Raw genomic sequence first — 21,853 nt, 5'->3', positions numbered from 1 at the left:
AAATAACTTCAATAAATGTATAATAGTCCTAAGCAAATATTTGTGCTACTCATTTATGATTCCATAAGTTACAATACTATACATATTGTTTGTAAGAAATAACATGCTGATGACTGATAAAAGTATTTGTAGAGGTGGGTAGTATTGTTACATTTACAAAAGAAAATGTACTTTTCAGTGCATTCAGACAGTTCTCCTAAAATGTCTTACTTTGTACTTCTACTACTTAAATAATATTATTTTAAACTAACCGCACTCTTACTTTAGTACCGTTTTTGTTCCTTTAAACACCTTTTGAGTATTTGTATAACTCAGTTGAAGGCTTGTGATTGCACAGTCTTACCTGGAACTCTCGTCGTCTTGTTACCGCCCACTTTTTGGACGTGGACCAATGAACTGCAGCCAGAAGACGCTTGCCGGTGTCTGGCACGTCACGTGGACCAATCACAGCACAGTGCGTGGAGCGGTGGGCGGGCTTTAGCTCTCAACCGTCAAGTGTGCGTGAGAAAGCTAGTGGACTTTCATTTCAAAATAATAGCAAAATCAACTAAGTTTCACCAAACGCGGATAAATGACGATGTATTTTAGAAGTGACACGATTCCAAAATAATTAACAATTTATTTGATTCAATATCTACTGTAATTTTCCTTGTTGTATGCCGTTTTGTCTTTATTTTAGCAGTTAGCAACAACGCGCCAACCGGAAACAGCTTCTTTGAATACAGTTAAGTTACGTAGCATTTGCCAGAGCAGGACTTGAGTGGATCCAATGAGCTGACGCCGCGTCCTGGGCCCAACACAGAGCAGCACGCCGGTGATAAAGGGAACTAAAAACTACCCAGCGTGGCGTTTACGAAGCTTTTGGACAACGACAAGAACAGAAAAGTACTGTAAAAAACAGCGTGTATGAAGTGGAGCTCATTCAGTAATCAGTAAGGCAAAGGTAAGACCACGCCACTGCAGTGTGTCATTCATGCTTCCCATTGATTGTGAGCTAGCTATCAGTAGCTGTCAATGTTTGTAATACAGTTTATCATCTTTTTACACATTTCATTCCTATTTTAAAGTATTCTTGACTAAGCTACCATTTTTACACAATGATAAACATAAGCACAGTGCTGAAAAAGCTTCTTAGTGCACGCAAGTTTTAAAAATTCATCTTCAGAGCATCAGCAACTTTGCAGCTAAACTAGCCATCTATCCCTTCCTGTCGTTTACTGAGAAGTCTATAAAAACATTTTGTAATGAATGCGTCCTTGCGTGGGCACAAATGCTTAATCTTGCTTGTGTCATTGAAACTTGATATTTTATGTTTTTTCGTCCATATGGTTCATTCATAATGCCTGCCTTCTGCCCTCTGGGTGGATTCAAATAGTAGCCTGGTGATTTTGAATATCCTGGAGCTGGGTTGTGTCCACACCTCTTAAATACAAATTACACTGTTGGTGGCACGTGACTGATAAACAGTAGCATTTGATAATTCTTCAGCTGAAGACATTTTATATCAGAATAAATATGATTTCATTTCATTTGTTTTCTTCATCTTTTTTTTTTTTCTTCTGCTCTGTTTCCTCCAGCAGAAAAAAGTCACAAAACCTCAACTTAAATATCAGTATTACAGTAAAAATATAATACAGCAAGTCTTTTTTTTTTTTGTCAAATATCCCCCGGGTGAAAATAAAACTCTTTTGTACTGTAAATTAAAGACGCTGTAAATTACAATGTAGCCCCAAAATTGTCTTAAAACCGTTTTTTTTTTGTGTGTGTGTGTGTGTGTGTGTGTGTTTATTGCACTGAAAGCATGCATCATTACTTTGAACACTTGCATCTCCACAAACCTGACTCTTATTTGGCTATGTTTGTTTGTTTATATTTGTTAAGGAAATGTTGTTCCTTTGGCTATAATCTTATCCACAGTATGGCATAATATTCATAGAGATGCATGTGATGTGCCACCTCCGGAAAGTTATATACTGTACCTTTTGAACTTGCATATATTTACATGTTTATATATTTACATACTTTTGTATAATTGTACTTAAATATGTAAATGTGGTTCCAGCTCCCACAGATGAATGCTGTTGTTGTGTCATTAGGCAAGACACTTTGCCACCTCACCCCCAGTGTGTGTGCGTGTGGGTGTGTGTGCGCGCGTACGCGAATGAGTATGTGTGAATGGCTCCTTGATGTAAAGCGCTTTGAGTGAAGGTCACATTTTTATATAGCACTTTCACACCAAGTTGTATACATAATAAGTGCAAACATTAAATTTAAACAAAAATCAATGAGGAAGTCTGTAACTTTTAATCATATCCTGCCTAAAACTACAAGATGAAGAAGCTTGGAGAGGATATGGAAGTGATTTATGTTCGTCTTATTGAGTTTTATTCTTTTTCAGCTCATGATGGGACAGAGGAAGCTGCCAGTCATAACACTCTTCTGCCTTGTTTTGGCACTGTTTCCTCATGATGCAGGTAATATTTAATTCATCTATTTTAGAAACTGTGTCTTTGATGGGTTGTATTTAAGATTTTTAAAAATATTAATCATAATTTGATCTCGTAGCTTCTGTGGCTGTCATGTCGGTCGATCTGGGAAGTGAATGGATGAAAATGGCGATAGTTAAGCCTGGTGTGCCAATGGAGATCGTCCTCAACAAGTGAGTTTATTGTGTCCAAATGCATCATATGGTAAAACCAGCTGGACTGCAGGTCTTAATATCACTAACGATCAAAAGTTTGGACACATCCTCTATTCAGTGTTTTTTTTTTTTTCTTTTTTTACTATGTGCTACATGTCATACATGCAAACACAAAAAGTTGTCAAACGTAATGCTATGTTGTTTTGGGTTTGTTTTCTTTATTTTTATTACTTTCTAAATATCATATACCAGTACATACAGAATACATCAAATATATGAAGCAAGATCTATGGAATTATGTAGCAAAGAATACAAGATAAATGGCTCTACTCAATGTTTTTTCACCCACACAAAGGATAGTACTTAAAACATTTTTAAAAATGTACTTTATTCTTTACTACATAATTCCACACATCTTATTTTATATATTTGATGTCATCTGTATGCATATAAAATGTAAATCAATTTAAAAAACATTGGAATGAACTTTTGAATGGTAGTGTATACACAAATCACAGCATTATGTTTGACACCTTTTTGGCCGATTTACATCGCCATGGTCAGGCTTTATAAGTTAAATGTTTATAATAATAGTGTGACAGCAGTGGCTCTAGTGCAAATTGTTGTTGTGTCCATAGGCAAGACACTCCAGCCACATATCCTAGTAGACATGTGGTCAGTGCAGCTGTTACTACTGCAGAGTATAGAGTGAATAAACGGTGCACTTTAAAACACTCTTTAAAGGCACTATTTCAATTCAGTGCATTATTATTTATTGCTACTACGAGCAAAGTAGTAGAAACAACAAAGTGTGACTATAAAGAGTTGTAGGCTTGTCACAATAACATATTTTGAAGTTCAATAAATACACAACAGAATGAAACACTTTAAGGTTAACATTAAGGTACACTTCATAAAGACTTTAGTTTGCATCGGTAATGAGTCATAGAAGTTATCCATTCGGCCTTTCATGGCTTAAATATTATCATATAGCCAAAAAATAACCCAAAATTTCCCAGTAGTGCAAAGAAAAAGTGTACACAATAAATATTGACCCCACAGAAGAATATGCGGCCATTATCGTGACAGGCCTTGAGGGACTGTATTCTCTTTATTTTTCACGCAGTCAAGGAAAAAAATAAATAACTTAAAGCAAAAATTGTGTAAAACCACTCTAACATAGATGTCATCTTCCTTCAGAGAGTCGAGGAGGAAAACTCCGGCTGTCGTGTGCCTAAAGGAAAACGAGCGGCTTTTTGGTGATAATGCCTTAGGAGTGGTATGACCCCTTTTTAATATTACAAATGTATATGAATGTGTCTTTATCTCTGTTTATAATGTTTATTTTCTCTGTTTCAGTCTGTAAAAAATCCCAAAACCGTCTATAGATATCTTCAGTTACTGTTGGGTAAAAAGCTTAGCAACCCACAGGTGGCGCTCTATCAGAAACGCTTCCCTGAGCACCTGCTCCAAGAGGATCCTCAGCGTGGCACCGTTTACTTCAAATACTCAGAGTAAGTTTGTACATCACATCTTTTTTCTGTGTGTTTTGATTAAGCCCATTTGAATTGAGAGTCAGTTACTGTATTTCTAAACGTGGGTGATCGGTTTGGGTCTTTTTAATCAAGAGCCAACCCTCTATCAGTAAAAGTATGTGGTTTGGAGCAGAGGGTTTATTTTAGAAGAAGAATTTGATTTGTTTTTTTTTATTAAAAGTTTATCTTGTGGGACTGCAAGATTAATTGCAATCAAATCAAAGTCACAATTTGAATGGGAAGGCTGCAGGCTCTTACACAAACAACAACATATCCGGCCTTATTCCACATAAAAACTGCTTAACCCTGTAGTTTAGATCTGTAAAAACATGTTTTGAAATGCCTGTGTGTCAGATGCCCTCCCTGTGTGCTCATGAGGTTTTATTCTGCATAAAAACTGTTAACCCTGTACAAACATACTTCTTGTAATTATTTTTTCAGTTCATATTTCAGACTTTGTGGTTAGATTTTCCAATTTATGTTCAGAAGAAGTTACAGTCGCGATACTTGTCCCAAAAAATCACAATTAGATATTTTCCCAAAATTGGTCAGCCCTGTTATCTTGTTTATTCTAGGAAAGACATTTTTAAAGTAATGTTTGTTTAATAAGACTGAAAAAAAATGGTAAAACGAGAATATTTTTTCCCTCAAGTTCGTCAACTTGAGGGAAAAAATGACACATTTATCATCTCACCCAGACCGTGTTTAAATAGATTTTTTTTTCTCTTTTGTTTTCCAGGGATATGCAGTATTCACCAGAAGAGCTACTCGGGATGATGCTCAATTACTCTCGGGTTTTGGCTCAAGATTTTGCTGGTTAGTTTTGGTTGTCAAGAAATAATAATCTGCAACACTTTATAATAATCATATGAAAAGTATGAACAAAGACTCAGAATGTATAAATGTATCAATAAACTTGAATTGAAAATAGTTTAAGAATGATTCTGGTTGAGTAACTACTTAAAACTACAGTATATTGGTAAAATTTGGAAATTTTATTGCACTGAAAAGATTAGAAAAACATGCGTCCTTACTGTGGGTAGGCTTGTATCCCCACAAATCTGACTCGCCAAGCCTGAATCATTCTTAATAAACCATTTGAATTATCAATGAAGTTTTTGTTCATACTTAGGAAGAATGAAGGTGTAGTTATTATAAAGTGTTACTGATGATCCTTCCAAAATTCATTGAGCTTGACAGTGATATTTTTGTTTTAATATTTCAGAACAGCCAATCAAAGATGTAGTGATCACGGTGCCAGCGTTCTTTAACCAGGCCGAGCGCAGGGCTGTGATCCAGGCCGCACAAATGGCTGGTCTAAAGGTGCTTCAGCTCATCAACGACAACACTGCTGTGGCCCTCAACTACGGTGTGTTCAGGAGGAAGGATATCGATAACAATGCTAAGGTGACTATAGTTAATGCAAATAAGAGACCTATGTTATAATGAGAAGTAATGACGTTTGTGTAACCCCTCAGTCGTCTAGGTATCCTCCATAGTAGCTTCTTCAGCCCCTTAACTGAAGAAGCTACTATGATGTGGTTGACAGTTTTGAATTTTCTTTTACTAAGAAATAATGAAAGACTTTTGGACTCATGCCTGATTATTTTCCTACAGAGTGTGATGTTTTATGACATGGGCTCTGGAAGCACAACTGCCACCATTGTCACCTATCAGACCGTGAAAACCAAGGACTCTGGGACTCAGCCTCAGCTCCAGATCCGCGGTGTCGGGTGAGACAAAAGGCTTGTTTGAGAAATGGATTCATGTTTTATGGCTCAGACGCTTATGTACAGTGTGAACAGAGCTCGGGATTGTGTTATCAAAAAATGTTCAGTTATCCTAAGCAGACTTCAAATCATGCTAAACTGATCTGCATTTTGGCTTTCAAAAGTGAAATTCTATCATAGATTCTGACGTGAATGCTATGGTGTCGCTTAAACCCAGCCTGTGCGTTCTTCAGTGATATGCATTTTGTCATCCAAACCTGCTCATGTGATACACGAGACACCAGACGCTCTGGTCACAGAACAGTGTGTGTTCATATTATTCACAGTATTTGCTTCAGTGAGAACTATGCTATTAAAGAGATATATTTAGCAGTCCAAATTGGAGAGAGTTTACCTATGAACTAAGAATAAGATTTTTTAAGACACCAATTACTCTTGCCAGCAGAGGGCATTTGCATTTTCATTATAGTTGGCTAAAGTGTGGGAAAAAGGGTGATTTTTTTTTTTTTTTCTCTCTCTCACATTTTTGTGGAGTGTTCAGTGGTGACAGTGTAATGGGATCGAGTGAGAAAAGAAATTAGGAACATTCTAGATTTTAATATAACATTCAACGTCTACCTGGTAATACTGTGTGCTGCCACACCTGATGTATGGGACAAAGACAAAACGTATGTGTTAAGAGTCCTTGTGTTGATTGCACATGCCACCAGCTGGCTCAAACCATATCGCCAACACTGGAACAATGAACTCAAAGGGTTAAAACTCTGAAATGCATAGAGTATATCACTTCAATTGTAAAACTGAAGAGAGAAATATACCTGAGGAAATGGTAATCTGTAATTTTTATACAGTATATAAATTATACATTTGACATCTCAAACTATGCTATCAACAAAAACGAATAGCAGTACATGGTATTTACAATTTTAAGTTTATGTTTATAGATATGTGGCTATTTGTCAAGAATTGTTTAGGTTTTTTAAAAATGCTTTTTTAAAAAAAAAGTAGGTTACTTATAAATAACCCCAGACCCTGTTGTTGTGTGAGTGCAGTTTTGACCGCGGTCTTGGAGGTTTTGAGATGGACCTGCGGCTGCGTGACCATTTGGCTAAACTGTTTAATGAGCAGAAGAAAAGCAAGAAAGATGTGAGGGAAAACCACAGAGCCATGGCCAAGCTGCTCAAAGAGGCTCAGAGGCTCAAGACGGTTCTCAGCGCCAACGTTGACTTCATGGCACAGGTCTGTCTCATGTTTTTAGTTTGTGTTGTTTTATTTTAAAGGAGAGGCTAAAATCTGACCACGTTTCACAGGTCGAAGGTTTAATGGATGACATTGACTTCAAAGCCAAAGTGACCCGGAGTGAGTTTGAACAGCTGTGTGCAGATCTGTTTGAGAGAGTGTCTCAGCCAGTGCAGGATGCCCTCACCAGTGCAGAGATGAGCATGGTACAGTCTCTATGGAACACAAAATGAACAAAAGGCAAGATCAGTGTTTCACTAACACCATTACATCACACAGGAGGAAATCGAGCAGGTGATCTTAGTCGGAGGTTCAACTCGTGTGCCAAAGGTTCAGGAAGTGTTGCTCAAAGCTGTTGGAAAGTAAGTATAATGCCAGAGATGAGTTTACAAACAAGTAGGATGGTAAAAGTTTGAGACAAAGTTGCCACAAGATTGTGCACACATGACAAAAAAAAGTCTTGTGCGATATTTTATTTTTATACAATTTTTAAAATTCATTATAATTTTTTCCCTGTGTTTACATTTGGATTTGACATAAAGTTTTGAGTTACACATCCTTAAGAAGCTGTATCTCCAAAACTCAGTGGTATAATGACAACAAAAGACTAAAATAAAATGAACACAAATTCTTAGGCCAAAATTGTGAACTAGATTGTACAATTTATTTATTACAAATGAGGTAAAAAATTCCATCTTGTTTCATTCTTGTGGAACCAATCTTGTGTCTTGTCTCATCTCGGAGTTGTGTCTCATCCCATTACTGCAAACAAGCGTAGTATAAAGCATGTAATTCTTACTCTGCAGAGAAGAGCTCGGGAAAAACATCAATGCAGATGAGGCGGCGGCCATGGGCGCTGTGTACCAGGCTGCTGCTCTGAGTAAAGCCTTCAAAGTAAAACCTTTCCTGGTCAGAGATGCAGCTGTGTTCCCCATTCAGGTTTGAAAAAAACTGTTTACTTTCTTTGTTTATTTTTATTTTTTGTAAATTGGTTTGTACTTGTTGCTCAGTACTGCCCCTCTCTGGATATATTGATGCTCCTTCTTTTGAATAACAATTGACAGCATTCTCAAGATTCCAGCCTTTTTAAAAATTATTATTAATCAGACATTTTCAGACACGTTTTGATCATTGGACCAATCAGAGACAGGGACGGGTTACAGTTTATGGTAAAGAAAATTGTCCAGAACCTAGCCCAAACCCCACCTACCCCCAGCTCTGGCTAATAAAACACATTTTCTTCTTTTTAAAGTGAGACTAAACACCTAAACTCTGCCCACAACCACATTCCAAATAGAGCTGCTAAACTGGGTAGTGGTTTCAGGACTAAAGAAATGAGTGACGGGGAGGAGGGGCAGGGTCTGTCGACATAAAGAACAATGTGATTGGTCTAACAGGTATCCACATTTCAAACTCCGCCCCTGCGACCATATGTTTGTAATCAGAAATACCTGGCTGTGATCATGAAAGTCCTGTGTGATGTCACATAGTACTTGAAATTGCAGTGGACCCTAGAGAAAGCACACCCTTTGTTTTTGACAAATTCACGTAGTTTGACAAATTCACCTAGCTTGCTCCAAAATTTAAAAAGGGGCTTAAAAGTTGCCCACCTTCCGTGAATCGGTGACTTTAATCTTCATTAAATGCTACGTTTTGCATTTTATTTTATGTTTGTTTTTGTATTTGTAGATACACTTGAAAGATTGAAATGAAAAAATATTTTAAAAAAGGATTAGGAGCAGTAAACCATGCTATAGTAAACACTATATACACACTTCAGTAGCAAAAAAGTTGATTCAGTGTTTAGTTCCACTTTACATATTTGTCTTAAAGTCCCTGTTTGTTGTGCACAGGTGGAGTTTAGTCGTGAAACTGAAGAGGACGGTGTGAAGATGGTAAAACACAACAAGCGCATTTTGTTCCAGCGGATGGCGCCATATCCCCAACGTAAGGTCATTACATTCAACCGATACACTGATGACTTCAACTTTGAGGTCAACTATGGGGACCTCAGCTTTCTTTCTCAAGAAGATCTGAGGTATGTTTTTACTTTTAGGATATTTTTTTTTACTCCCCAGATCCAACAGTTAATATTTTTAATCTTATTCTCTCGCAGCATGTTTGGGTCTCGAAACCTTACCACAGTCAAACTCTCAGGAGTGGGAAGCAGTTTTCAAAAACACTCAGACGCAGAATCAAAGGGGATCAAAGCCCACTTCAACATGGACGAGAGTGGACTTCTTTTGCTGGATCGGGTTAGTCAAATATATGGCAAAAAATATTTAAAACGCCTAATTGTTTAACCTGTGCTTGACCTTATAAGGCATAGACTGATTATTGCATTTCTGTTCAGGTTGAGTCTGTGTTTGAAACCATTGTGGAGGAGAAGGAAGAGGAGTCGACATTGACAAGTAAGCTCATTTAATGTTTTAAGGGCATTTTCATTTATGTGTAGTACAGGGTGTCCATAAAGTCTATTTACAAATAAAAAAATATATATATTACTAAGGTAATTGATGACATATCTTACTCAGATTTGTTCTATTGTAGTCAGTGGTTTAAAAACATTTATAAGAACTGAGTACAGTACAACAAATCTAATTAATATACCTTATCAACTGTCTTTGTAAATGTGTCAAATGTTACATTTTTTAATTGTAAAGAGACTTAATGGACACCCTGTATAATGTGCGTTCCCTTATTATTATTTTTTAAATTTAATCATAGATTTATTAATTATTCATGGTTTGTATGTTATACCGCCAAAGCAAGTTCCCAATTTGTGGATTTTGTAATTTTTTTTTTTTTTAAATCTATGATAATGACAATAAAATTGATTCTGATACCTCTCTACATTCTAATGCAGAGGGATATTTGTGATATATTAACGTTGGTAAATAATAATGTAACAACCTCGTCCATAGAACTGGGCAACACCATTTCCACCTTGTTTGGTGGTGGATCTTCTGAACCTGCTCCCAACATAACAGAACCGGTCCAGGTAATCTTTCCTTCATTTTCTTTTAGAGATTTAAGGTGTAAACAAGATCTACTCTTGTGAGCTTTAATGCTGTTACCTCCTCAAAAACAGACCTGGAGTTGTTTTGTTTCATTCACACATGTTTGAGTGCTCTGTTCCACCTTTTGATGTCAAGTTGTAGTTTTCAAGTTAACAGCTACTTTTTACCATACCTAGTTCAGTAGAGATTGGCAATTCCAGGGCTGAAATTGTCAAAATTATTCTAGTGAAAGTGTATGGAGTTTAAAAACACAGTGGAGCACTTCCTCTATTTCCACATGACATCACAAGGTGAAACAGAGTGTTTTCTGTGTGAGAACTCTGCTTAAATATGCAGAGTTTGTGTATTGAGTGTATGTGAATGAAGCAAAGCTCCAGGTTTGCTTTAGATGAGGAAACATAACACAGATCAAAAGATAGCATATTATGAGTTATGATTGTGCAATACTTATTGTTGTGAAATTTGAATGCAAAATTGTGTTTAGGATGAAGAGGAAGTCCCCCCTGAATCTGGGAAGGATGACAAAGAGCAGGAAAGTAATGAGGAACAGAAAGATGAAGCAGATAAAAAGAAGCAGGACGAGTCAGAGAAGAGTGAACCTGAAACGGAGAATGCAGAGGAGGCAGGCAGCAAGACTGAAGCCAAGGTAAACATGGACACACAGCACTGGGGATGCACCGATATAATACTGGTATAGAATATTAATGTCGATACTGAAAAATAAGCTGGATCGGGTATCTGACATTGGTTATGCAAGTCATATTACAACCAATTAAAGGCTCAATAAGGATATTTACAGTCTGGTTTTGGCCCCAGATTGTCCCATAATGTTTGAACTTTTATTCATACAAAGCTGTTCTGTAGTTATTTGAAGGATAACGGTTCATAACTCATGTGGGTCTCTTGTGTAATAAGTAAACTGTGTTTTGAGGGAATAAGGGCCATTTTCCGTCCCTACACTGGAATTGGTTAATAACGGCTATCAACAGATAAAGTAATGCCAGTATCATAATCGGTGCATTACAAAAATATAAAAACCTGGCATATGCACTCTAATTGTTATCTAGTTTGGTTGGATAGTACTTTTGGTAAATATTTATCCGTTTTTCATTGGTTAAGTGGCAGTATTTTTAGTAAAGTCATTTATCGTGTGGGTTAAGTTCTTAAAATAACACGCAATAGACGAAATCTGCAAAGTAGTCAGCTTTATTTTTTACAATTATATATGTTTTAAGGCTGTAAAACCCCTCACCACACACTTTATACACTTTTCTCAGACAGGCATGAACATTTTCTCACATTTCTCTTGTTTAAACACTCAAAGTCTTGTGCCTCTGCTCCAGCAGTATCCACAGAGGTACCTCTCTGTGCAGAGAAACACTTAAGTCCAAAGTGTTTCTGAAATCTGTCACAGAACGTCTCATCGACACTCTGGGTTTTGTCGGGGAGAAAACTTGCCAACATACAGCACTTCAGAGTCACACTGCGATCAAACAATTATGTAAATGTGACCCTAATCTATTGTTCTCACCAGTCTCTTGAGGCTGTGGTTTGGTGGATTACAGTTAGATTTACTATGATGGTTTTTTTTTTTGGTGTCTTCCTTGCTTAAATAGACCAACACGATAGGACAGTGTACAGCTCAACTGTTATTCAGCAACTTAACTCATCTCATCTTGTGCACGCCCTGTGCGCGTTCACTCCTGTTACATATTTATCGGTCCGCTCCTCAAATGTGCTGTACTGCAACAATAAGTAGGAGCCAATATTATAATGAAAAAAAGTAAATCGTGTATCCAATGTAATATAATAAATAATATTCATTGTTAATAAAATAAGTACAAAGTAATACATAAAATACTAATAACCCAAATAAATGTTAATACATAAAATAATATACGTTAAATCAAAGGTTACATAAATTTGGCTGAACATATTCTGTACTGTACAGGAGACACGGCATGGAGAAGATCGATTGACAATGGTCTACAGTCCCTCAGCCAATCAGGACAGGGAACACGATGCACATTCATACACTGTAAAAAAAAAAAAAAAAAAATGCATGCAAAATTGCACTAAAAAACAAAATCCAATGCACTTTACATCGAAATATTGTCACCTCTCTCTAACTGCTGCAGTGAGCCTCATCATTTTGGTCTTAAAATGTTTGTATTAACCTGCTCTTTGTGATCCTGGTATTTTTATTTTTCTATTTTGTCTGTGATTCAAGATATAAACATTAACAGACAAATTAGGAGTCTTCTCGAGGTTGCTTAGCAACAGGTTTGATTGACAGTGTTGCTAAGCGCCTGCTCCCTGTTAGACCAGTGGTGTAGGAGAGAAGGGGCCTTACGTTCAACAGTCTCGCTCCGCATTGGCTCTTTAGATCACAAGTACATATGGTGAAACATGGTATCTATAACGTTACATTTGTGTCACTCCAGGAAGAAAAAGATGCAGAGAAGACTGAGAGCACAGACATCGACAAGGAAGCAGACAAGAAAAAAACACAGAAGAAGAGTAAAATCTCAGATGAGATTTCTGTTGAGCTGATCATTCATGATATTGTGGATCCCTCTGCTGATGACGTCCTCTCCTCCCAGAAGAAGTAACGCCCCTTTTAAAACTTTCATTCATCTCAATTTAAAAGATGTAAATGAAATGCTTTTTTATTCTTTAGACTTCAGGATTTGACAGACAGAGACTTGGCCAAACAGGAAAGAGAGAAGACCTTGAATAATCTGGAGGCATTTATTTTTGAGACGCAGGTTTGTACTGGAACCACTTTTCTACATGTTTTAAAGGAATCGTATTTAAGATTTTAAAATCATAAATGTGGCCAAACTGACCTAACAATGTCCTCTGATACGAGGTAGACATGCTTCATCAAATGTAGCTTTCTGATTTCTTCTTACTCTCAAAAGCACTGAACAAGATGGCCAATTTGTTCTGGGTTGTCAGTTTTATAACAGTACTCTTTGTTTGAATCCTCACTACTTTAACCGTAGTACCTGCAGCCAATCCTGCAAAGACTGATTATTTAGTTTTGGCCAACCTGCTGCCTAAAGAATACACATAAAGCTCTATTTGAACACATAAGAACACAGTAGTAGGCAAGGCAAGTTTATTTGAATAGCACACTCCATAAATTAAAACATAAATAATCACAAATAATCATCATAAAATTAACATGGTGCAGAATAAAAACGTTTCAGTCATATGCACAGCTGAACAGAACCGTTCTGAGCCTGGATTTAAACATTGTCAAAGTAGAGGTCTCCTACATCTTCAGGAAGACTGTTCCAAGTTTCCATGCTGCATAAAACTGAAACACTGATTCCTCATGTTTGGTCCTGACTCTGGGCACCAGCAGGAGGCCGGTCCCTGAAGTCCTCAGGGTGTGAGATGGTTCATATGGCACTAACATATCGGAGAAGTAAATTTAAAATGCAAAATTTGGTCAAATACAGTAATCCAAATCGGCCCCAAATATCACCCCAAAAATATTAGCAGACCTAATAGACCAGTTCTCTGGATCTCAAATAATCGGTATCAGTCACAAAAAAACCTGTATCTGTCTATTTCTAGTGCTAGTGCAGCCTCTGCAGCTCAGTGAATGAATTCTGGAGGTTGAGCTTTCACATGAGGCCTGTCCATATACTGAGAACGAGAAAAACTTGTATGTGTTCTCTATCTGCAGGTTAAGGCATGAGGATTGTAATACCTTTTTAAAACTAAGAGTTCAGGCTACATACAGTTCTTCTAATAATACAGCTAATGTAGGATCATTTAAGTTCAGTGAGTGCCCTGCTTCAGACTAAGCTTTTCCTGTAGGATAAAATGTACCAAGATGACTACCAGCTGGTGGTATCGGAGGAGGAGCAGGAGCAGATCGTGGCTAAGCTGAGAGAGGCTTCTGAGTGGATGGATGAGGATGGATACTCGGCCACCACCAAGGAGCTGCGCGGGAAGCTATCAGAACTCAAGAGCCTGTGTAAGGACATGTTCTTCAGGGTGGAGGAGCGGAGGAAGTGGCCAGAACGTCTGGCCTCTTTGGAGAGCATGCTTAATACATCCAGTTTTTTCTTAAGGTGAGAGTTGAATGTCAAAGTGTATATGACAGGTTAGACTACACACTTCTCAAAAGTATAGTTAACATAATTAGGCAAGATCTTTAACCTTAAATATAGTTTTGTCTGTTTCTAATTTTATTTCCTGGTTGGACAAGGGCAGCAGATCTAACATGTAGAGGTAATTCCAATTCTTAATACTTTGTATTTTATGTGTGGTGGCATTTTACATCTTGCCATAGGGACTGCAGTTGGAAACTAGCTGTATAGCTAATACTGGCGCATTTACAGAAATGTCGATTAATGTGCATTGTCCCTATTCAAATAAACTAATAAAAAAAAAAAATAGCAACAAGAATGTTAATAAAGGCTAAATTACACAATAGTTATAATTAGACCAATAAAAATAGATGACACCTTTTATTTTGTTAAATCCTCCTCTACACATACATAAAAAACATGAAGTACTTTTCTTAATGTTTTTCCACAAACTGCCTTTCAACTGATGTATTAATATTTGCCACAGGTACTATCACATCAAACCAAGTCAGAATTAGAAAAACATGAAAACCTGTCATATCACATTATAAGGTCAGAATAAAATGTAAATACTTTTGAGTAACTGTTTATATAAAAACAGGAGCGCCAGACTGATTCCTGAAGATGACCAGATATTCACTGAAGTCGAGTTAAACGTGTTGGAAAAAGTCATCAATGAAACAACTGTAAGTGGGCTGAACAATGCTTAAAGGCACACTAAAACGTTTCTGGTGGTAGATCTTTTACCTGCTGGAGATGTGATTGCTGTGGATATAATGCCCCACAGCATGGAATTAAACTGACAACAAAGCAGGCAACGTCACTAGGACAAGTTACAGGCATGATCTGTGGAGGCGTTTCCCCTCACAGTAACGATACATACATTTATTCATTCGTTTTTATGCCTTGACAATACAATGCTGTAGGATGTTGCAAGCAAATTGGTTATATCTCCATAGAGCCCAGCAGATAGTGGAACCCCACCAGAAAAGTTACACAGTGCGCCTTTTAAATAATACATACTTGTGAGAGATTTGGTTGTAGTCTTTGTTTCTCCTCTTTAAAGACTTGGAAAAATGAAACGGTAGCAGAACAGGAGAAGCGCTCTCCCAAAGAACGCCCAGTCCTGCTATCCAAAGATATTGAAACTAAACTGGGTCTGCTGGACAGGGAGGTCAACTACTTACTGAACAAGGCCAAGTTTGCCAAACCCAAAACTAAACCCAAGGTCAAAAACGGCACAAGCTCGGATAAAAGCAGTAAAACCAATACAACAGCAGAGGAGACGGTGATCCCTCCAACAGCTGAGAGCTCAGACAAAACTACTGGTAAGCACTTTTCTCATTACTGTCATTAAAGGCACTGTACCCGATTTTTACAGTTTTAAAATGCTAAAAACAGAACTAGTTCATTTCAAACGGTTTGCAGCGGTCCAGCGTTATTCCTCACTTACCTTATGCATGTCAAACATCGTAATTATTCACCATGATGTGTTTATAAGCATTTGTCACAACTTTCAGTGACCAGAGTGGAGTTTAGCCATTATGGTTAGGCCTGTCACAATATACTGCGATAAATGATAATATTGAAACTACTTTGAACCTCTGACACAATAATAATAAAGATAATCCCAGTAAGCCATTTTACTTGACTGTATAATCAAAGGGGCTGAGCTGCAAGGTGTAATGTACTCTTATTGGTCCACAATTAGCCATAGAAGTCACTTAGAGCTCAAATGTTATGTTACAACAAAAATACCCCAAATCGTCTCACTTTTGCAAAGAAAATGTGCACTAATTATCGTGACTAGCCTAGCCATGGTAATGCTAACAACGAAAAGCTTGCCAGCTTGCTTAACCACACTTGTGTTTGTCAGTCAATAAAGCCTTTTTATATTTAGATGCAGACAGAACACGGCACTTATTTTGACCTCAAGAGCTGCTTATACATATATTACTGTACTGGGGCCAGACCATAGACGGTGTATATATAAATGGACATAGCTAACCTGCTAGCTGCCGTGTTCTAAATAAGAAGTGATCATAGACACGCTTCCAGCTCCACTGACTGACTCCAATTCACTTAACTTAGAAAAACAATTTCCTTTTTTAATTTTGCTATTGTGTCCATGACTCAAGAAAGGAACATTAATAACAGACAAGGCATCTTCTTTCCCCGAAGTCCCTCTTGCTAGCGTCAGCAATAGGTTCGACTGACAACGTTGCTAAGCACCCGCTCCCTGTTAAATCAATGATGCGAGTGGGAAGAGGTGTTGCCTTCAGCAGCCTCACTCCGGATTGACTCTTTGGTTGCTATGATACTTGCGGTTGGAATTCCAAATGTGGTACTCTGCTCCAAATGGCCCCTTATAACCACTAGCCTCGATGAGCTTCATTTGACTAGAGCTGAACGCTGTAAGTGACATCACACTCACTTTGGCCCATAGACTCTATAGAGAAGTGGACAGACACATTTTGCTCAAATACCTGGAAAAAAATCTGGTACAGGGCCTTTAAACATGCTTACCACAACTCTACTGACACAGTTTGTTTATTTAAATACAGACAGCCCAGAGGAGGCACAACCAGCCGACCCTCCACCCACTGAAGACAACACTGCACAAAATGAATCAGATGACCAGCCACAGACTGCAGAGGAAACAGGTCGGTCTAATCCCCATTCAGATGATGCCGGAGAGCTATAGTCCATAACCATGGACGCAATATTCTAATTCGACTAAAAGGAAAAAAACAACGGACTAACACAAATGTACATGACCTGATAAGAGGTCGTTAAATGCATCAGTAATGCCAAAAGTGAAGGGAGTGTGTACCAGGGTTGTCAAAAGTATGGAAAATTTGATACAAAGCAATACTAAAACAAGAATTGAAACTTGATACTCATTTGAGCAGGTATCGATACTAAAAATAACTAACTAAAAAGTCCCATTCACAGGACATAAATGAGTTTTTCCTGAATAGTTTTAGTTTTGAGCTATATCAGAGCAAGTATAAGACACAGACTTATCCACTATGGAACCTACTGGACGACTGAGGGATTACACAGATATAAGGCCACATGGGAATATAAAAGAAAGTACTACTATTTAATGAGTAAAATCACATTCTATTGTCTAAATAAATAATGTTTTTATTATTGTGGTATCAGTATCAAGTATTGAGTCTATTCCTTAGTATTGAGTATCTTGACAACACTATATCAACACAGTACTACATAAACATGGTTGTCTTATGATTAAAATGAGTCATTCCTTTGTAATACTTTTGTTTTTGTATTTAACATGAGACTAAATATTTAAATGTAATTAAAGCGATGACAAAATTCACGTCTGAGGATTTTTATTTTTCTCTGCATGTGTACTCATCTTCACCTTTTATATTGATGTAGTTATGTTGTAATTACATACTGTGGTGTGTTTTGATAAGCTTAATCATCAGAACTATAGTTTATGTTAAGAGCATTGGAATATTTTATCTATCAATATTTAATTTTTATTGGTTTATCTTCCATATTAATGTGTTAAAATGTTTGATTTTTCTGTATATGTGACTCTGTTAATATGGTAGGAATTGGCAGGATTTCTGGGAAGCATTATGTAATACTGCTTTTGTTCCTCCTCTTGTGATTTCTAATGTTTGTTTTTTCCTCTCCTTTTCCAGAAACTGAAACATCTGAGACTAAAAGTAACCACGTAGATGATGAGTTATAACATCTGGAGTTGACAAAGGAACAAATCTCACTATTTATTGACGATGTGTAAATCCTCTTTTGTGTTCCTGTTTCCGGTTTCCGTTAAATGAACTTCTGGAGAATGGTTGGAAAAGGTTGGACACCACTCATCATTTGGATCCTGACTGACATAGATACTGAGCAAACACACGCTCTTATCAAACAAACATGAAATAACATTACGTCATTGTTGTTGCTAGGAAACATGATCACTATGGACACTGGATTCTTAATATGAAGGTCCTATATTACGCACAATTGACTCTTGTGAGACTTTAGCCATGATATGTTACCTCATCAAAAATATACCTGGAGTTGTGTTTTATTTCATTCACAAGTTTCAGTAGCATTTTTATTATCAGTCTGTCTACATCTTCAAAGCTCAAAATGCTCTGTTCTACCTTGTGATGTCACGCAGTGGTAGTTTTCAAGTTGAAGTTCGTCTAAAAGGTTTTTGATTTTTTAATTATGACTTAATTTAATATTTACAATTTATTATCAAGCCAAATTAAGTTTTACACCAACCAAGAAGCAATTTGGGGAAAAAGTAGAAAAATATTTTAAAAATTACAGGAAGTAGAGAGTTGTAAACGCATTGATTACACTGGGAGAATTAAGTCCAAACGTTTGACACAATTTAAACAAACACATTTTTCTCATCCTTTAAACATAATTTCAGCAAAATGAATGCGTTTTCCTATATTTGTCAAATAATTTCTGTTTCATTAAATGAGTTTTGGCCCAGTGTACTACATGGTTGCTAGGTAAGAGTTCCTTAGTGTGATGTTATGATTCACAACCAGGAAGTAAAATTTCAAGCCTAAAGAAATTACCAAACTGGGAAAAGATTCTAAGATTTTGATTTAAAAATCTTAACCATAATGAGTTTAGCTGTGTTTTAGTGAAATTAGTAGTCTTCATACCTGTATTAAGTTTTTATCTTTTACATTTTGTTCAGTAGAGATTGTCAGATCCAGGGCTGAAATCATCCAAATGATTCTAGTGAAGGTGTATGGAGTTTAAAAACACAGTGGAGCACTTCCTGTATTATCACATGACTTCACAAGGTGGAACAGTGTGTTTTCTGTTTTAAGGGAAGAACTCAGACTAAATATGCAGGGTTTGTGTGTTAAACATGTCAAACTAATGAAACAAAACACAACTCCAGGTCTGTGATGAGGAAACATTATGACATAGATCCGAAAATGGCGTAATATGGGCCCTTTAAGATTTGTCTCAAAACTGCAACTTTATGAACGGTTGAAAGGGCTCTGTTCATATAGGATCTCATTACTTGACGTTGTTTATAAATGGTAGTAAAGTAATTACTTTCACTTTTGAATTCACATAACAAAACACTGTTAAAGGTGCACTACGTAACTTTTCTAGTGTAGGATCTGCCACCTGGTTGTCTCTATGGAGATGTTATTGCTTTGTTTAAATTCTTCCACAGTATGATATTAAACATCTTTATGAGAATAATCTGTTAATGCCACAACAGTTACAGGTCACATCTGTGGACAGGTGACCCTGCTCACAGTAAGAATGTATGTTTTTCAAGGTATTTTTTGAGTAATAAAAACACCTGTAATGGAATAAATGTGCAAAGGTTTAATGCCAGACTGTGGAACATTTCAGACTGAACGATAACAGCGGACCCCCACCAGAAAGTTACATAGTGCGCCTTTAAATTCAAGTCTTGTCTTCATATGCACTAGGTCTGCTCTACTGAAATTGAAGGTGCGTTCACACACATCACTTAAAAATTGGGATTAAACTGGGAATAGACCAGGATCTAGACCTGAACTAGAACAGGACCAAACCAAACCAAATCTGTGTGTGTCTAATCCACTTGATGTAGTCCTGGTTCAGTTCATACCTAGTTCAAGTTTGCATCAGGACTAAACTGGATTCAAACCAGGACAAGTGTGAACACACCCTACATGCTGAAGATGAAGCCTTTTAAAATGCAGTGTTTTTCCTAGTAAACAGATCTACTGGTTTCCCCTACAAACATGCTTGATTTTAAAGGTCCTATATTACGTAGCTTTTAAGCCATGTTATAATTTCTTTGCCTCCTTAAAAACATACCTGGAGCTGTGTTTTATTAGTCTTTCTACAAAGCTCAAAATGACTTTGATGTCATCTAGTTGTAGTTTCCAAGTTAACAGCTGCCTTTTATTTTTAGTTCAGTAGAGATGGTCAATTGCAGCGCTGAAACCATCCAAATGATTCTAGTGAAGGTGTATGGAGTTTAAAAACACAGTGGAGCGCTTCCTGTATTACCACGACATCACAAGGTGTTTTCTATTTGAGAGAAGAACTCATGTTTAACAAATCTTGCATATTTAAACAGTGTGAATGAAACAAAACACAACTCCAGGTCTGTTTGTGATGAGGAAACAACATTATAACATTGATCAGTAAACTGTGTAATATGGGCTCTTTAAGTACAGCTGAATATATTTAGTTTGAGATCTTTTTTCATTTCAAATCTTCACCAGCTGCTAAAGTGTTGGGTGAGGGGCACTTGAATGTTCTGTTTTTACCTCGAGCAGTTGGGTCACGTACATCAGAATTTAGGTTCACTGTGGACTTCTATGTGGACGCCAGAAAAGTGGGAAGAGTCTAGATAAATGGAATGAAAGATGGACATATTGTTTCTAAACTGTTAATAAAAAGTATGTCTTTTTATAAGTTTTGTCTCAGCTCTTGTGTTACTAGAAAGGACCACGCCACAACAATGGTATACGATAAAGATATTTGATGAAATTAATAGTCTGGGTAAAGACTCAGGATGGGGACTCTGTCTTAGGTGGTTAACCTAGCCGCTCCAGGACCCCCAGTCTCTGTAGATGGTGAGGTGTTCAGGCTGAAAGATGAACAAGCGACATGTGGTGGGAGAGAGGGGTCGAAAGAGTGGAGACAGATGGTGTTACCGGGATATGCTTGTATAAATAGAGCTTCTAGGTAATCAGAGGTGTGGTTGAGGTGAGCTGTGGTTCGCTGGAGAGGAGTCAGAGGAGGTTTAGGCATGGCCCTGCTCCTGAAGCTCATTCAATCATATTAACTCCATTTGTTTTCTTGTTAAATGCTGTGGGTGTGAGGTAATCCATTTGTCCCATTGAACTCAGGTTGGCAAAAGTATCTAAAATCAGATACTAATCAAAACTAGATACCTATTTTAGCAGGTATCGATACTACAAAGTCTCATTCAAAGGACAGAAATTAAACTTTCCTGAAAAGCTTTATCATGATGTTGAGCTGTATCAGATCAAGTATAAAACCACATAGTCAAGTATATGCCCATGGACCACTATGACCCTACCTGGACGACTGAGGGACACAGATATAAGGCCACATGGGAATATAAAAGAAAGTACTACCATTTAATGTTGAAAATCACGTTCTGTTGTCTAAAGAAAGAGTAGTCTTCCTTAATATTGAAATGTAGTTTTAAATTTTAGTATCTTGACATCACTACATTGAATACAACCACAAACCAAGTGCAGCATGTTCAGATTCTATCCAAGAATGAACTGTTCAAATACTGTAGCATTTTAGCCATTTAAAAAAAAGCTTTATTTCTGATAAGTTATGCAGTTGAGGCGTTAAATATCTTTGTAAATACAGTACGTGTAAACATGTGTAACTTTTGTGGCCGTGGGATATTAGTCCAGTTTAAAGAGTTGCACATCTTCATTTGATAAAAATATCAGATATTTGATATTCTTTTTATTAAAGATGTACAACCCCTGAGTCAAGTGAGACCTGTCTCCTGGACCTGAACAGGCTGAAACATGCTCCGCCACAAAAGGCACAGTGCCGC

General features: G+C 37.1%; 1 protein-coding gene across 2 annotated transcripts; it reads left to right on the top strand.

The window, feature by feature from the left end:
• Positions 1 to 749: 749 nt before the first annotated feature.
• On the top strand, positions 750 to 20,719 carry hyou1 (hypoxia up-regulated 1). 2 transcript variants are annotated; one of them, XM_033978377.2, is made up of 24 exons: positions 750 to 943; positions 2,399 to 2,474; positions 2,566 to 2,659; positions 3,842 to 3,920; positions 4,001 to 4,155; positions 4,916 to 4,992; positions 5,402 to 5,583; positions 5,794 to 5,909; positions 6,959 to 7,145; positions 7,217 to 7,351; positions 7,425 to 7,507; positions 7,952 to 8,084; positions 8,999 to 9,183; positions 9,262 to 9,400; positions 9,499 to 9,556; positions 10,070 to 10,146; positions 10,650 to 10,811; positions 12,610 to 12,773; positions 12,846 to 12,933; positions 14,000 to 14,256; positions 14,876 to 14,960; positions 15,341 to 15,602; positions 16,839 to 16,937; positions 17,955 to 20,719. In XM_033978377.2, the coding sequence occupies exons 2-24, from the start codon at positions 2,402 to 2,404 to the stop codon at positions 18,002 to 18,004; spliced, it is 2,940 nt and encodes a 979-aa protein (XP_033834268.1). In that variant the 5' UTR covers positions 750 to 943; positions 2,399 to 2,401; the 3' UTR covers positions 18,005 to 20,719. The 2 variants fall into 2 exon arrangements, with proteins under 2 accessions (XP_033834268.1, XP_055082797.1); XM_055226822.1 differs by lacking the exon at positions 17,955 to 20,719 and having other exon boundaries at positions 760 to 943; positions 16,839 to 17,620.
• Positions 20,720 to 21,853: the final 1,134 nt, after the last annotated feature.

Source organism: Periophthalmus magnuspinnatus, chromosome 14 (assembly GCF_009829125.3).
Source record: "Periophthalmus magnuspinnatus isolate fPerMag1 chromosome 14, fPerMag1.2.pri, whole genome shotgun sequence".
NCBI classification, from domain to species: domain Eukaryota; kingdom Metazoa; phylum Chordata; class Actinopteri; order Gobiiformes; family Gobiidae; genus Periophthalmus; species Periophthalmus magnuspinnatus.
Note: the sequence above shows the minus strand (reverse complement) of the source record. Positions and strands in the feature narration are given on the sequence as shown.

Coding starts and splice junctions, on each gene's coding strand:
- hyou1 (XM_033978377.2), top strand. CDS start 2,402: ATGATGGGACAGAGGAAGCTGCCAGTCATAACACTCTTCTGCCTTGTT. Junction 3,921..4,000: donor GTGATAATGCCTTAGGAGTG/GTATGACCCCTT, acceptor TCTCTGTTTCAG/TCTGTAAAAAATCCCAAAAC. Junction 10,147..10,649: donor ACATAACAGAACCGGTCCAG/GTAATCTTTCCT, acceptor AATTGTGTTTAG/GATGAAGAGGAAGTCCCCCC.